The sequence below is a fragment of the Candida albicans genome, chromosome R, assembly GCF_000182965.3.
Source record: "Candida albicans SC5314 chromosome R, complete sequence".
NCBI lineage: Eukaryota > Fungi > Ascomycota > Pichiomycetes > Serinales > Debaryomycetaceae > Candida > Candida albicans.
Window position 1 is genome coordinate 1,234,456 of NC_032096.1, and position 16,918 is coordinate 1,251,373.

Consider the following 16,918-nt stretch of genomic DNA (forward strand, 5'->3'; position numbering starts at 1 on the left):
AGGAAATTTATATGTTAGTAGAGTGATATTATGACGTTTATATTAGACTTTCTTTTCCAAAGTATTCAATGATTATTCTATTGGGCTTTAATAAATGAGAGCAGATCGTGTGAAAAACACCTGGCTAAAAAACCTCATTCCAATGGCAACTTGTCCGAGTGGTTAAGGAGAAAGATTAGAAATCTTTTGGGCTTTGCCCGCGCAGGTTCGAGTCCTGCAGTTGTCGTTATTTTTTTTACATACGACCTAGCTTACTTTGTTAATGTTTTTTTTTTTCTTTCTCTCGTACATAAATACCATTTCACTTTCACAGAGCTTTGTACTTTACACTCCTCAGTTCGTAGTTTGATTTTTGTTTTGTTGTTTTCTTTAACTTATCAGCCTACTAACTGTCAATGCTTCAATACTCATACTACAGACAATCATAACTTACAGACGTCGGTCTTGAACAAGTCAAATATCTACTTTTGCTTTATTTTACTTTATAAAGTGCCTTTGCTTTTATTTTTTCGATTAGTGTACTCAAAGCTTTGATCAATACCATACATTCGTTTTACATCAATGAATATGAATATTGGGTCTCACCGAGACGAATCGGTTTCAACTAACCCGAACAGTTTACATATGCAGTTTTTTCAAGACGATCCAGACCAAATAGCTCCGGTGCACCTTGATCCAACATCTATGATTGTCAATAGAGTTACAATAAATACATTGGAAGAGCAGCTGACGAACCCCAAGATTTTTGAAGACAACCAAGATAACGACGAAAGTGACAAGTACTCAGAGGATAAACTAGACCCTATAGCCTTTTCCATCAGAAATAGAAAGTTTAAAGCAGAATTGACACCAGATGAAAGGGGATATATTATTGGCCGATCAGTAAGCACGAGTGTTCAGGAACTAGCAAAAGAATTAAAACTATCTCGAAGTACTATACAGCATACGCTCAAGATGTGTCGACAAAGAAAACATAACAAAACCCTTAATCAAAATAGAGGTCGGAAACTAGCCATCTCGCCTGAGGAAATGGAAAGAGTGCTAAAGTTAATAGAGCAAAGACCCGGAATAAGTAAACAAGAAATAATATCGTCTTTGGATTTAAAAGTGAGTTCCCGGACTCTTGCGAGAGCTTTACAAAGGAATGGAACAAAAAGACTAACGCTGCGAAATCATGGCAAGCAGTAAGAGACTTTATTTTGATTGCAGTTGCAGTCGATGGGACAAGTGTGCAAAAATGAATTTCTGAAATACATTTACTTTCATATAGTCAACTTATTAAATACTATCTGCTATATATACAGACCTGAGTAATTCTTTTATTTGGATTTTTTTGTCGCATGTTCATTTTCTTCTTCTTCCAAAGTTCTCTTTTTAGGAAGCTCTGATTCCTCTACATCATCGTCACTCAAGTCCAATTCTTCACCTTCAGTTGTGTCTTCTTCATCATTTGCATCATCATCTTCATCCGGTGACAATGCTATAATATAATACTTTAATGCATTCAAATACAAGTCCTCTGATAATAAAGTGGCCAAATCTTCTCCATTTCTGAACTCTTTACCTGGTTTTTCTCCAGTCCAATTGAACCACGAGAAGAATGATTTCATTCCTAACCTATAGTTTTTCTTGTCCTTTGCAGACATGTCCTTCTTATCTTTGCCCTTATATTTTTCTTTAATTACGGACGGATTAATTTTGCTCAACTCATGGGGCCATTTGACTTCAACTGATTCTGACACTATGCGTTCGTCTCCGTCCTCTTGTATTACGATTTTGAACTTTTTCGTTATTTCTTGTTCTGGAATATAAGGATTCTTACCAAAAGTTACAGTTATATTGAAATCCTTAAAATGACCTGCCTCATCATCGACAATGGGATAATAAACATAGATATCATCAATATACTCCAAGTACTTTAAATCATCAGGACTAATATAATCAGCAAAATCATCATTTTCAGCTAATACTATGTACCAGAATTTTGGAATTTCTTTCAAGATAGAACGTCTTTTGGCATACATTGGTTGTGTCTTTTTGATTCTATAGATCTCGGCTTCTCTTTCCACTTGACTCATCTCTTTCTCCCAATCACCAAGTTTATCTAAACTCAATTGAAGACGTTTTCCTTCATCTTTCTCTGTCATTACGTATATGTTATTGTGAAACTTGAAAGAAAAATATAATTTTTTAGAATTGAAACTGAAAATTGACTTTCTAAACGTGTTTTATTCTTGATGGTCCTATTTTCTTCGTTCCGTTTTCAATGTCGCTTAGCAAAAGTAACGTTTGAAGAATTCAATTTTTTTTTTTGGATGAGTTTCTCTCCCATTGTTTTTTTTATCGTCTTTGGTTGTGTCAAAGTTCCTGAAATTGTCCACAACCATTACTGAGGTAAATCTTGCCGACACAAACCAAACCAAACAAACCCCATTTCAAGTCCTTACACTATCATGCTAAAAGAAAATGAGATTATATCTCGAGCGCTTGTTACTATTGACAACTTCAAGGGAAGTCTAAAGGCATTTAAATCATCTATTACTGATGGGGGGTACACTCAACTCCACATGCCCAATTGTTTTTCCCGAACATTGGTGTGGAAAGTATGTTTGATCACAGACAGTTTCAAGATCAGTACCTGGGAATCCAAACTCAACGATTCCAGAGTTGTTTTTGACCAGCTAATCAGCAGAGATGATATGAAATTACCTTGGAACAAACTTGATCTGGACAGCGTATTCTATCATTCTGGGGATTTGTCCAGAAAATCGAGTATAACAAGGAAACTGTCATCACGGGATTCAAAAGGGTTACATAAGGTGTCACTTCTTAGAGTAAACACTACAGAGGATCCATTGTCTTCATCAGCTCAATTGCTGGGTTATGTCAACACCGGTGACGATCTTGAGTTGCTTCAAACAATCATACTAGATATCGATCGTTTATTTCCTGGCGAAGACTTTTTCAGCGAATCCAATAAATATTCCATTCATCGCAAAAAACAATTGATTGAGATACTATATTTATGGTCAAAGTGTAACCCTCAAGTCGGGTACAAACAGGGTTTACATGAAATCTTGGGGTTGATATACATGAACTTGTCACAAGAATCTGTGGATATTTCTCAGACAAACACGTTTTCTAGCGATGACATGAAAATACTCAGTCTTTACAATGTTCACTACTTATGTCATGACGTTTTTACAATATTCAACAAATTTATGTTACAGAGTGGTAATATAACACATTTTTATGCAAGCGAAGATGCATTGTGGAAATCAATTGAAAATTTCAACGTTTATTTGATGAAAATTGACCAATTCATTCATTATACCTTAAACACAAAGCTAAACTTAGAACCCCAATTATGGATAATCAGATACCTAAGATTATTGTTGCTACGCGAATTAGGAAGTGATTTGGAAACCACAATGTTGTTGTGGGACAAATTGGTATCACTACAATTACCGATAAATCTGGGAAACAGTATTTCTTCAATTCCTGACATATTAAACTTTATGATCATTCAGTTGCTTATACAAGTCAAAACAGACATATTATCAAGCGATTTCAGCGAATGCTTATCAATATTGTTGCATTATCCATTTAAACCCACAACTCAGATAGAAAAACACGAGTTTGTGAAAAAACTATTCAAAGATGCAGTAAAGCTTTATGAGAAGCGAAACGATGATTTAAAACTTTATGAGTATGGTATACGGTTAAACAATAGATACAATCCAAATTTGAAAATTCTCATGAATTATACAAACGGTGAAAGAAGCAGTACCGAGTCAGTGAACTCCAGTCGTGCTGCTAGTCCAGCACCTGGCAGCAATCCTCCACCTACTTCTGCACCACCATCACTTTCTAGCTCACGTAATGACAATATGAAATTTGAAAAGATGAGATTAGAAATGAGACTAAAGAAAAAAGCTCAACTGATGATTAACCCTAAGTAGATATAACCTTTCATAACTTACCATAGAAAATAGAATTCTAGATAAATCAGTATTCTAGTATATATGTAGCGACATTTTTGTGCGACATCGAAAAAATGAAATTGTGCACTTAAAAAGAAAGGTTTCCACGATAAAATGGAAAACCAGACAAAAAAAAATCCATCAATGTTCAATTAAAGTTATTGTAATTTACCACTTTTTAAATCCATCACTAAATCAACAAAATGGGTAAAAGAAAGTCATCCTCACGTAAACCAGCAAAGAAAATCAAACAAACACTTGATACCACATTCACATGTTTGTTTTGTAATCATGAGAAATCAGTTATTTGTACAATAGATAAGAAGAACTTATTAGGTGAATTGCATTGCAAAATATGTGGGCAAAGTTTTCAAACTGCTATACATTCATTATCACAACCAGTAGATATATATAGTGATTGGATTGATGCTTGTGAGGATTTAGCTGAAGAAGCAGAAAAACATGGTAATGATGAAGAAGGTGACGTCTACTCTGACGGGGACGATAATACGGCTACCAATAATAATTCTGGAAGACATGAGAAAGATCCCATTCTAGATTCTGAGGACGAAGACGATGAAAATTTTTAAAAATGTCTGCTTCATAACAATATGCATAGAAAAAAAAGAATTATATATATATATGTATATAGTGTATTATATTGACAAATCTATTAAAAAGAATACTATTGAGAATTAGAATTAAATGGCAAAACATACTAAAAAAAAGGAGGGTGGAAGGACGAAAAGGAGAAGACGAAGAAACTAGTTCTATGTCTATTTGAAGAGATTCTTCAATACTTCGTCATACGTGTTATTCAATGCATGTGTCTTGTCTGTTCCAGTGTTAATTTCATCTGCATCTGTATCTACATCTTTTGAAACGCCATCCATTTGTTCAACAGATAGTTTCTGCAAACGGGATTTGATATGTTCAATGTCAAGTAGACCTTCTTCATGATCATTTGCACCCTGATTCTCGTGACACTGGAAAACTTTTTCCAACGAAACTCCCTTCTTTTTCAAGTCACTCAAAAAGTCAATCACTTTGTCTAAATCAGCCAATTCAACACTCATCAATTTGTTTCGCAATTCCTCACCTGTTGATTCCGGGTATGGAGAATTTGGACTGTGGAAATCTCGAAGCTTTGCTAATTTCAAAACAGACCCTTCTTCTTTATTTAAATTATTCAAACTTGTGCGTGAATCGGATCTTGACATTACTGAAGGAGACTTATTTGCCAATACACTTGCTGCTGGTTGAGGATCTAAATGATCAGATTGCTCAAATTGTTGGGTTTCTTCATTACCCTCTCTGGTACCAATCATACTCGTCAAATATCCTGCGTTTTTATTGTTATCATCTACCAAGCTTGGGTCAATTAACATCAACCCCTTTTCAATACTGGAATCTATAAATATCAATCTAATCAAAGTTTCCTTCCCATCTAGATCTAATCTATTTTTCAACTGCATTCTCAATAGTTCATTAATAGTTTGTCTCAATCCATGACTAATTGATTTCGCACGTTCAATAAATTTTGTAATTTCTGGCAGTTGCAAATCAAGTTTCTGTTGTGATTTTAAACGGAGGATCTCATGTAATTGTTCTGTCATCGATACATTACCAGCAGAGTCTTCTGACAACAACGGAGTTTTCACATCTGCCTTTTTCGCAGAGTATAACAATCTCTCCATATTTCTCATTGTGTATAACCCCATCCTTTCTTTGAAAATATCAGGGAAGTTGTCGGAATCTGCATCCACATTAATTAAACTCTGTGAGTTCTTGACAGCATTAACCAAAGCACTTCCACAAGTAAAATCAAGTTTGGAACCCAAAATAGAAAAGTATCCCAAGCTTTTGCAAAATGGTAGTATTTCCGCAATTTGTAAAACTGACGATTTACTAAAATTCTCATTTTCCAAATGAAGTCGAACCAATTTAGGGAAAAGAGGAAGTTTAGATATAAAATAGTTCACACTGGCAACTTCATTGGCATCTGCCTCTTCATTATCACTTTTCCCAAAAGTTCCAAATAATCTTTGGTTATTGGAAAAATCCACATATTTCAAATTAGGCAATTTCATCAACACTCGTTCAAAAGATTCCTTAAAAATATCTCCAAGACTTACATTTGTGGAATTTAGACTCACAAATGATAATGTTGACTTCAGCAATATTTGATCAAAATCTGGACGTTTTGAATAGTCAACAAGAATTTTCAACATATGAACACTCAGAAAGTCATTGTAACCAAAGTCTATACCCCTGGCAAAATCTTTAAAAAGCCATTCATCAACAATAATTTTCATATGTCGAGAAGTTAACTGGTTGAACGCCAACCCTAATCTCGAAGTCTTCTTCAGAACAGCTAAGGATATCAATTTTTCAAAAATTTCAATATCCGTAATGCAACAACCAGTTAAAATCAATTCTTCTATACCACCTCTTGCGACCAAAGTAGCCACAAACAATTCCCAATCAACATCTGAACGATTGTCTTTATTGGATACCATTCTTACCAAGGTTTCGTCAAATTTGCTGTCAGTTTTCTTCTTCTTCTTCTTGAGAGTATTCACTGATAAGGAGGGACATTGAGTTATATCCAACCTATTCAACACTGTATTTCTTGATAAAAACCAACACAATAAGGACCAGCCTTTTTGGTCAATAGGAGTATTCCTCAAACTAAGTTTCTCCAACTGCTTTTTGGCACTCATTGCTGAGAGCAAGATTTTAAATTGTTCAACTGAAAAGTTCACCCCGTCCAACGAAACACAAATTACCGGCGCAATTCGCAAAAAATCAGCAAATGATTGAATCTCAATCATAGTGGGTGTTGGATTACGCAACTGCAAAACAGGTATAGGTGCTATTGACCCTTTTGGTATTTGCTTTAATATTGCTGGTATGGGAAGAATTTCTCGCAAATGACAACAACGTGCATACATTGTATCAAGAGCCATTTTTTTAATGGGGACTGAATAATTAACAGCTTGATGACGAGCCATTGGAGTGTCTATAGTAAAAGATTTAGCATGCTTGTCAACAGAAGGTTCACTCTCTAATTGCAGAGACTCTGATGACTGGTTACTTCCGTCATCATTATTGTCATCATCTTGGGCATTCAAATTGTTTTCACCTGGTTTCGGTGGGTCAGAATCTTTCTTTATATAGCCCAAAGCACCTGTGCCTCCAACCACTATCCCACCTCCTAACCCCTTTTGTGATTTTTCAATCTCGAGTCGCTCTTCGTCAGTAAGTGGACGTATATTAACAGTTCCATTTGGTAAAACTTCCACATTACCTTTTCTTGGAGTTCTAGAGGGAATCTGTTGTGGTGGATCTATTAAGAAAGTTGAAGAATGAAATGCTACTCGTTTCAATGGTTTTAGACCTTGGAAGCTAGGATTATTTTCCAACCCATTTTTTACTTGCGACTGTGGCGTGACTGAGACTGAAACCAGAGATCTTGGCAGACTCGTTTCTCCATTCTTCATTGCAACACTGTTTTTTCGTTTAAAAAATCCAGAAACTCTGCTGGCATTCACTTCATCTTTAGTCTTATTATAATTGGTAGGTTCAGATGCATTAACTAAAACAGAGGGCAAACATTCATCTTTGGCAGAATGGGATGACGAAGCAACAGATGCACGACGATCACTTTTTCGGTAGAACTTTATGTATTCCTCCAATCGGGGATCACAAGTATCATGAGTGTATGCTGGGGTAGACATCGTTCTTTGAAGGTTAGAACCGGAAACTAACTTGGGTGATGATGACAACGACGCAATGCTGGAGTTTGAACTATCATTCGATTTCTTATCTGGATTTACACTGTAACCAGACTTAAAAAGCCCGTCTTGGTGATTGCCAGGTGGAGTTGGGGACTCCTTATGGAATTTGCTTTTCAACTTCGACAAAAACCCACCACTAGTGCTTACTGAAACGCTACTTCGTCTTCTTGGTTGCTGTTGTTCTATTTCATGTCGATGATGACGTGGCGAGGTATCAGATGCTATATTTTCTTCCTGAATGGGAGCAATCGATGGCTTCGTTTTATTAGTATAGTTTTCATTAGAGTTTGAAATAGCTGAAGTGAGATGTGAAGTTGGGATTGTTGCTTGTGAATTCAAGTTTGTCTCTCGTGGGGAACTAACCAGGGGTTGCACATCAGCATTTGGATCTATCGAGGAGTCGGTAATAAACCAATCAACGTCTGTATCTTGTACACCCTTTGTATATAAACAAGTTTCTTCTGCTAATATATCTCTCATTTTTTCCATATCTAACTGTGGTTTAGTCTTTTGATCAATTAATGGAAATGATCCATTCGTTGATAGTTGCTGTGCTTTAGGTGTGGAAAATTGATTCTTTCCGGAATCTTCATCTGTTGAAGTCATTATTAATACGACAATATAATAGAATACCCCACCAGAAATTAAAATATTATTTAATACAAATCCAAAAAATATTTGAGGTCAGTTAATTCTTTGCAAGGCTGAATGGAATTGAATTGAATTAGAAACAAAATAAATCTTTTATATATCAAAAGAATTGAGTGAGAGAAAGAGAGAGGGCTATAAAAAAGTGAGTGGAAAATGGAAAAAGGAAAAAGAGGAAAAAAGAGAAAAATTGTACTACTATATGCATATTATTGAATTAATTATATTGTATTGAATTTTATAATTAATTATTAAAATTCTTACATGGGTGATTCTCAATGGTATTTCGTCAATTTCCTCACTTTATTTTTTTTCGTGCGCCCGGCGAGGTTTATTTTGGGTCACCACCATTCTTCATCACCACCGCAACAACAACAACAACCAGCAACTATACTCATAAACTGGTACGATTTTGCTACCACTGATCCATTGGTACAAAATGTAAATAAAAACGTCATGCAGCATTTTTTTTTTGATCAGCTAATCTCAAAAGACTAAAATCACTAAAATGACCTGAGGATTTACTAAACCGACTCTCTTATCACCTTCTCTTTTGCCACCATCCACACCACCACTACCACTATTCCCCTCCTTGTCCATCCCCACATCGTTTCAAACTTTTTTTTTCAGGGAGCCCCAAAACCGACAAATCTTGAATAGTAATACAATGTCTGTGTTGCACGTTCTTTTGTCTATCTAAAAACAGTATTTAAAGAGTTCTTAAAACTACAAATAACTACAGTTAGAAAATAAATAGATACAAAAAATATATGCCAGCAAAAAGAGATCACGCCAGGTTATAGTCTAAAATATCTGCAAAAAATAACGACAACTGCAGGACTCGAACCTGCGCGGGCAAAGCCCAAAAGATTTCTAATCTTTCTCCTTAACCACTCGGACAAGTTGCCTTGTTCATGCAATTTGAGAATACCCATAAAAAATTAAGTAGTTGTTATATTACTTAAGCTGCAAATTTTAATTGCTTCATGGTCTCCAATTTAAACTGAATTTGTTGTTCTCAATTTCCAAATGGATACCTTCAAATATAAACAGCATCATGAAGTACCCACATCACTATATACCATTTTTTCACTTATCAGAGTTTTCCATTACTTTTGGAACAGGATATTACATATGATTTCAAATGTGCAAATGTAAACGCTTTCTGAAACTCACATTATTGTACAGAAGCACCGTGTTGTCGTGATTTTCATTGTCTCAATCACAGGAAACCAATAAAACCATATTGGTGACTAATTTGATCCAGTAATATTGTCACAACTCTCGGAATTGATGCCTCACCGCTTCAATAACCAATTTGCGTTTCAGTACTTTCCTTATCATTATACTATTCCCTGTTTCGAATTTAAACTTTAACTAAAACATGAAACATACAACCAAGTTTTACAATACCTGACCAAAAAAAATAAATGATGATAATCCTTTATTTTTTTATTTTTTTCCCGCTTTCCCCTTCCTGTTACCATGTTAAATTTCATCTCTAACCACTAATTATCAATGCTTTCAAAAAGTGAGGGAAGTTATCAACCATTTAAATACAAAGCTGAATACCCGTTTTTATTAACTATAACAATTTACATTTTTTTTTATTTTCCATAAAGCCAAAGCTGTGACTTTTAATAAGAAATGAAGAAATCTACTGGCCCCACTCAAACTCGCCAAGTAGTATTCAACATATCTCAAAACTTTAAAGTGCTCAAGATTTTGGGAGAGGGTGCTTATGGCATTGTTGCTTTGGCAGTACATTTACCCACAGAGACTAAGGTGGCCATCAAAAAAATCGAACCATTTGAAAGACCATTATTCTGTCTTCGTACGTTACGAGAAATCAAATTATTAACAAAATTCAAGAACCACGACAATATAGTTCGATTATACGATGTACAAAAACCAATGAATTATGACAGCTTCAATGAAGTTTATCTTATTCAGGAATACATGCCTCTGGATTTGCATAATATCATACACACACATCTTTTGAGCGATCAACACGTTCAGTATTTTATCTATCAGATCCTCAAAGGATTAAAGATGATTCATAGTGCAAGAGTAATACACCGTGATTTGAAACCATCCAACATTTTGGTCAATGAAAAATGTGATTTGAAGATTTGTGATTTTGGCTTAGCTCGCTTAGATACCAAACATTACAATTTTGATGAAGCACCTAGAATTTCAATGCTAACTGAATACGTCGCTACAAGATGGTATCGAGCTCCAGAAATCATGTTGAGTGCATCCAATTATTCGACGGCTATCGATCTTTGGTCGGTGGGCTGTATATTGGCTGAACTTTTGACTTACAGGGCCTTGTTCCCTGGATCTGACTACATTAATCAATTGAAATTAATCTTTGAAGTACTTGGAACACCAACCGATGAAGACTTGCAGATCATCAAATCAGAACGTGCACAAAAGTTTATCAGATCTCTACCAACAAAGGTCAAGATTGACTTGAGTGAATTCATTAATAATCATCCATATAGAAATATTAAACATCGTGGTCGAGACCAAGTGAACCCATTAGCCATAGATTTATTGGAAAAGTTATTGGTTTTCGACCCAGCTAAAAGAATCACCGTTCAAGACGCATTAGAACACCCTTATTTAAATTCATACCACGAACAACTTGATGAGCCTGTTACACTGCCAATACCTATAGAAGAGTTTGATTTTGATATAGATAAGAAGAATTTGGACACCAATGACTTGAAAAAACAAATTTTCGAAATAGTCATGTCGTAATACTTTACTTAATTAATTACTTTTACTAATGTTTGAAATTATTTTATTATACTTTATAAAGATATAGGTACGTAATACTTTTAATTTGTTTAGTGATGTTTTCTTTGTCTTTCAATAATATCTGTTAAAACTTTTATTGGGTTCACTGTTCAACCCTGTCCCCTCCTGATAGCGATCATCTTTTCTCAACTGTAAAATAAAACAAGAAAATGTATCCTAGACCTAAGAACACAGCAGACAATCCTCCTAAAAACGAAATGTCCTTCCAAAACGCACCCACATCAAACCCAAAGGTACTCAAAATTACAGCACCTGGAACTTCAATTGACAATCCATATTTCTTTTCCCGCAATATCAAGTCCTTTACTTCATTAATGGATAATGATTCATACGCATAATGAAACACGGATATCCACTCCAACCATTTTATTTGCATGTTCAAATCTTCACTGTTTATAAATAAGCCAGCAAAGAGCAATGACATTAATAATAACAAAACCCCAACCATTGTAGACGTTCCTGGCTCTTTTACCAATATACCCACAATCAACATTTCAAGGGCAACAGACACATTAAACAACACCAAAACCAAAATAGCTTTGAGGAAAGCATTGTGCTCCATTGTCAAACCAACCAAGGGATATGCAATACTAATCAAAATAATAGGTGGTAATACTCTCAATGGAATTATATCACAGAAAAGCTTACTAACATAATAACTTAATGGATTGTAATAATTGTTGGCTCGTTCTCTGATGAAAATAATCCTTTCTGTGGCAAATGAATGCAATCCAGTTAATGCTGAAAATCCAAAAAATGCCAACAAAAAGAAGAAAAGCCCTAATCTATTTTGGAACCCACTAATGTCGTTGGAAACATCATAGTACAAATACCCACAAAATAACCCAACTGCCAAGGACAAAACATAATGTGCCAACAAGAGTCTTGGGTTTCTGTACAAGTTTTTAAATGTTCTGGAGGCAAGAATGGTGATCTGGGTAAAGATTGTCGCCTTCTTGATATCCTGACTACCTTGTGTCAACGGTAAAGGATTTTCTTTCCCATTCGTTATCTCTTGCTTGATTTCAAATGCAGAGGGCGACTCTATAAACAAAGTTGGTAATTTATTTCTTAAGCGAAGTATAGTTTCTTCTTCACCACCTTTAGATTTGCGATGCCCAATAATATCAGTGTTGTATTCATCACGATGCACAGCAAAATGCTCCCATTCACTAGTGGTGTCTACTTGACTCTCAGATCTAGTGCTCAAAAAAGCTGCATGGACATTAGCATCATGCAAATCACTTGATGACGCTATAGCAACACTGGAATCTGCATCAGAAACTTTAACTATCTTGTTGTGATCAACAGTAATATCGATCAAATAATCGGCAATGTTGTAACCCGGTGGACATTTATAACCATTTTTAGTGAAGAAATCATTACATTTGATCATTTCTCCTGAATATATCAAATCTCCCTCACTAAGCAAAAGCAATTTATCAAACAACGATACAATATTACTTCTTGGCTGATGAATTGTGAAAACAACAGTTCTTTCATAATCACGTGATAACTTGACCAAACTTTCAATTACATTTCTTGCATTGTAAGAGTCTAATCCGGAAGTAGGCTCATCCAAAAATAAAATCGAAGGGGAAGTAACCAACTCACAAGCAATAGAGACTCTTCTTTTCTCACCACCAGAAATACCCCTTTTAAAATCAGATCCAATAACTCTATCCTTGATGCCCAAGATTCTTAGTTCATTAAGTACTTCAATTACTCTTGCTTGCTTTTGTCCAAAACTCATGTCACGCGGAAGCCTTAACAACGCACTGTTTAAAACAGTCTCATATACAGTCAACGTAGGTATCAAGTGATCCTCTTGATCAACAAACCCGATAATAGACTTGTAGTGTTTTGGGTCTATTGGATTTCCGTTCACATAAATTGATCCATCGATTTTACCATCTTTGTTCTTACCAGCCAAAATATCCAACAATGTAGTTTTACCAGCACCTGAACCTCCCATTATAGCCAAACATTCTCTTGGTTTTACAAACCCAAAGACTCCATTTAAAATTTGTCGACCACCAGTAACCTCATATTTAATATCTTCAAAGGACAATGTTGTAGGCTCGAAGTTTAGGTTCATGACACTAGGATCCGAATCCAACGGTTCATACCCATTCTTCTTGAACAAGGCCGACTCACTAATATTTCTCAAAAGAGAGACAACAGCTAAAATACAAACCAACAAGACTCCAATTATTACAAACAAATTACCAAGGGTGAACTTTGGATTATCGGGGAGAGTGTATCCTGGGATTTCGCTTTCATGAATACACTCACCTGATTTACATTGCAACGTGATATATGGATCGCCAAAAACACTTTGGATCAAATCATTCATACTTGGCTCGGAAAAGCGACACTTTTTGGTTGCGACATCACAGGTGAAATCGCCTGGACCTCTAATTGTTTCAGTTAAAAACTCAGAAATATCAATTGATCCAGCCTTACCACAAAGCATTCGATCAGGTAAACATTTACAAGCTACTTCTTCACAATTATAATGAGTGGTATTGGCATTCAAATCATAATCCAATTTACATTTGTTCAAATCACAATAAAATGATTCTACCTGATCAATCCAAAATTGAAAATTACAATTTTCCGAAGTTTTATTGCACGAAAATGTAGCTTGTGGGATTTTGCCATCCAATATAGAAAGAATTTTGGGGTTAGTTACATCACACATTTGATGAAATTTGTTAACTATAATACCTTCTCTATAACAAGTTCCCTTTAACCCTTCTGGCATGAATTGGTCACACACATCGTCTCTTTCACACAAGTTACAATTGATTCCAGACCATCCTGATTTACATGCACACTGTTTCTTTTTTCTGACGGGTCTCTTTGAATTACCATCTCCTAAAGATCCACATAAAGGTTCAGAGCAATCATTGCCTCCAAAACCATCTTGACATTCACACATTCCTGTAAATGTATTACACTGGGAAAATTGGGTACACTCGAAATTTGGTAAGTTACAATTGAAACATGGTGGACATTCTTTGTTATCGTCATCACCATCATTGCCATGTCCTGGTTTGGCACGTTCGGTTATTTGAGGATTAATCTCAAATATATCTTGATGTACGAGTGATCTTTTAATTCTTGTAAAAGTAGCTTCAAGATCTTGATTATTCTCAACCTTCAATCCCATTGTCAATTGCATTAGACATGAAATGACTGTCCACGCCACAAATAACTTAGCATTCATGGTTTGAGTTGATATGGGGGGGGATTAAAGATAATAATAAAAATAAAAAATCAATTTAAAGGAAAGTAAAACAACGTCTAAGTAAATAATCTCTATTATAAATAAGGAAAATAAAAAGTGAAAGCTAAGGGATATCACAGCCTTCTAATTCAATTTTAAGATAAGGAGCAATTGGATTGTTGAATAGTTTGAACTTTTTTTTGTGGTTATTAAAGTTTAACACCAAGAAGTTAAATAGAGAAGAAAAAGATGTGTTATTGTACAAGAAAATAGTTATTGCTTACTTAGTATATCGGGGATAGTGCAGAATCTTCGCCCCCCGAAGCTCGCCCAGACTCCCCTCCTCTCCTTCATCCGCGTCAAACGTCTCAGTATCAACAACTATTAGTAGTGCCAGCAACAAAAAAAAAAAATAGCAAAGTTACACATCTGCTTATCTAAGCAATATTTTCACAAGTAAAAGTGTTCAACCACAAACAAAAAACAAGAAAGATCAGAAAAAAATAATAAACAAATACAAGAATCCACGATACCTGAAAGTTAATCACAGGCAAATTCACATTTATAACTTACTCAAATCCTAAATTCACAAAACATCATTCAGATAAGAGAAACTACATTGAATGCCAGGAATAAAGAAAAACAGGAAAACTTACAATCAGTCTAGTTTTAGACGAGTACTACGATCGAAACTTAATTCAAATGAGGGATCAAACACAGTTGGAATAAAATCCGATAACTGTGATATTTTGATTTACTTGATATATATGAACTATGTTAATGAGCTAATAAATGAAGGTGCAAAGTCTCAAAACGGTGGTGCTGGTGAAGAAGGAGAGGTTACTGAAGAACGTCTAAACAATGCAAATGACAAACTAATCAAGAAATACAGAGGATGATGGCGACATTTATATACAGGGGATACATCTATCTAACTATGTACACATTTTAAAATACCGTGTTTGGGTTTTGTAATGTCTCTATCATGGCAATCGCTGCCTCTGGATCTCTCTTGTTGTATACGAACAACCCTTGCAACTGCGCTGTGCTAACATGTTGCATGTTCAACTTTCTATATTTGGCTAAGAATTTCTCACAAAGTTCTTCTTCATTTTCATAAAATCTTAAGAACATGCGCTTAACTTGATGCTCAGTTGCGTTGTCTATCATAACTTTATAATCAACTCTCCCTGGTCTGAGCAAAGCTGGATCTAGTTTTTCAGGATGATTTGTGGTCATAAATGTAATGCATTCTTCAGCACTAGCCACACCATCTAACGCATTTAACAATCCAGAGAAAGTTACTCCATTGTTAAAACCTTGATCATTGGTCTGTTCCCTCTTATTGAACGCTGCATCGACATCTTCTAATAATAAAATAGATCTATTCGGTATGTGATTCATTAAATGATTCAATCTATCGTCAGTCAAATTGTTCTCGGATAAATTTAAAATACAAATATTGTAATCCAACTCCCCAGCCAATGCTTGTATGAAGGAAGTTTTACCACTCCCAGGTGGACCATATAACAAATAGCCTCTTCTGTAAGGTATACCACGCTTGTGATACCACTCACCACTAGTGAGAAAATCCTTAACGTCATTGACAATATTTTCAGCAATTCCTTCATCTAAAATAACTGACCCCAACAATCTTTTGGACCGAGGCTGTCCAAAAGGTCTCCATTCCGGCCCCCAAGATGTAAAGATAACTGTTTTACCTTCACGAGCTTTCAACGCCAAACTTTTTGCTTCACTTAACAAGTCATTGAACAATTTGCGATCTCGGTAAAGGGTCGTCAAGGTCACAGTTTCAAAAGGTGTACCACTTGTCATGTCCAACAATTTCCCAGATCGTTCACGATTTACTAACATATATGCCCCCTTATACCTTATTAAATGTTTCCCAGGTCCTGGAACTAATGAAAAATTAGTAGTGATGGCACCGTTATCATGAGTGATCACATTGGTTTCAACAGATAAGTGACGTGAAGTTCTATGCTTATACTGGGACATCCATTCCAAAAACCATAGATAAGATTTATCTTTCGAAGGGATTTCTAAATCAACTAATAGCTGACGATAAATGAACCCTGAACCCTTTACTACTCCCAGTCTTGCTAATGCCAATCCTGTACCAAGCAACATCAATCCACCACCAGCCGCAAAATACGGATTATTAACAACAATTTCATTGAACCCCTGGGTTAACATCCCCTTTAAAGTTCCATCTGAAGACTCCTTTATTTTTTCAAAATCAATAGACTGAGGTGTCTGAGCCATTCTGCATCACAGTTTGTCGTTTTTTTCCAAGAAGCTTGATTTTCAATGCTTTTTTTTTTTCATGTAGATTGTGAAATTTGGTTTGCCATTTTTTTTTTTCTGCTGTTAGTTCGTTTGATCGTTTGTTTCTCCCCCCCGACTTCCTC

General features: G+C 35.4%; 9 protein-coding genes and 2 non-coding genes across 11 annotated transcripts; 6 read left to right on the forward strand and 5 right to left on the reverse strand. All coding sequences in view use genetic code 12, as the record gives it.

The window, feature by feature from the left end:
• Positions 1-144: 144 nt before the first annotated feature.
• tS(AGA)3 lies at positions 145-226 on the forward strand. The gene has a single exon. It is a non-coding gene; the product is annotated as a tRNA-Ser (tRNA).
• Positions 227-561: 335 nt separating this feature from the next.
• On the forward strand, positions 562-1,188 carry CAALFM_CR05880WA (uncharacterized protein; the record flags this gene model as incomplete). The annotated part of the gene is made up of 1 exon (XM_706600.1): positions 562-1,188. One exon carries the CDS (start codon positions 562-564, stop codon positions 1,186-1,188), a length of 627 nt encoding a protein of 208 aa, XP_711692.1.
• A 131-nt stretch (positions 1,189-1,319) lies between these two features.
• CAALFM_CR05890CA (uncharacterized protein) lies at positions 1,320-2,147 on the reverse strand (the record flags this gene model as incomplete). The annotated part of the gene is made up of 1 exon (XM_706599.2): positions 1,320-2,147. One exon carries the CDS (start codon positions 2,145-2,147, stop codon positions 1,320-1,322), a length of 828 nt encoding a protein of 275 aa, XP_711691.2.
• A 306-nt stretch (positions 2,148-2,453) lies between these two features.
• CAALFM_CR05900WA (uncharacterized protein) lies at positions 2,454-3,962 on the forward strand (the record flags this gene model as incomplete). Its single annotated transcript, XM_706598.2, has 1 exon — positions 2,454-3,962. One exon carries the CDS (start codon positions 2,454-2,456, stop codon positions 3,960-3,962), a length of 1,509 nt encoding a protein of 502 aa, XP_711690.2.
• Positions 3,963-4,186: 224 nt separating this feature from the next.
• On the forward strand, positions 4,187-4,573 carry CAALFM_CR05910WA (uncharacterized protein; the record flags this gene model as incomplete). The annotated part of the gene is made up of 1 exon (XM_706597.1): positions 4,187-4,573. One exon carries the CDS (start codon positions 4,187-4,189, stop codon positions 4,571-4,573), a length of 387 nt encoding a protein of 128 aa, XP_711689.1.
• A 186-nt stretch (positions 4,574-4,759) lies between these two features.
• Positions 4,760-8,389, reverse strand: MHP1 (Mhp1p; the record flags this gene model as incomplete). The annotated part of the gene is made up of 1 exon (XM_710802.2): positions 4,760-8,389. The coding sequence occupies one exon, from the start codon at positions 8,387-8,389 to the stop codon at positions 4,760-4,762; it is 3,630 nt and encodes a 1,209-aa protein (XP_715895.2).
• Positions 8,390-9,257: 868 nt separating this feature from the next.
• On the reverse strand, positions 9,258-9,339 carry tS(AGA)1. Its single transcript has one exon. It is a non-coding gene; the product is annotated as a tRNA-Ser (tRNA).
• A 739-nt stretch (positions 9,340-10,078) lies between these two features.
• CEK2 (Cek2p) lies at positions 10,079-11,197 on the forward strand (the record flags this gene model as incomplete). Its single annotated transcript, XM_710801.2, has 1 exon — positions 10,079-11,197. One exon carries the CDS (start codon positions 10,079-10,081, stop codon positions 11,195-11,197), a length of 1,119 nt encoding a protein of 372 aa, XP_715894.2.
• A 175-nt stretch (positions 11,198-11,372) lies between these two features.
• On the reverse strand, positions 11,373-14,489 carry ADP1 (putative ATP-dependent permease; the record flags this gene model as incomplete). The annotated part of the gene is made up of 1 exon (XM_710800.2): positions 11,373-14,489. The coding sequence occupies one exon, from the start codon at positions 14,487-14,489 to the stop codon at positions 11,373-11,375; it is 3,117 nt and encodes a 1,038-aa protein (XP_715893.2).
• Positions 14,490-15,112: 623 nt separating this feature from the next.
• CAALFM_CR05960WA (uncharacterized protein) lies at positions 15,113-15,388 on the forward strand (the record flags this gene model as incomplete). Its single annotated transcript, XM_019475547.1, has 1 exon — positions 15,113-15,388. One exon carries the CDS (start codon positions 15,113-15,115, stop codon positions 15,386-15,388), a length of 276 nt encoding a protein of 91 aa, XP_019331092.1.
• Positions 15,389-15,437: 49 nt separating this feature from the next.
• CAALFM_CR05970CA (bifunctional AAA family ATPase chaperone/translocase) lies at positions 15,438-16,772 on the reverse strand (the record flags this gene model as incomplete). The annotated part of the gene is made up of 1 exon (XM_710799.2): positions 15,438-16,772. One exon carries the CDS (start codon positions 16,770-16,772, stop codon positions 15,438-15,440), a length of 1,335 nt encoding a protein of 444 aa, XP_715892.1.
• Between the last annotated feature and the right edge of the window lie 146 nt (positions 16,773-16,918).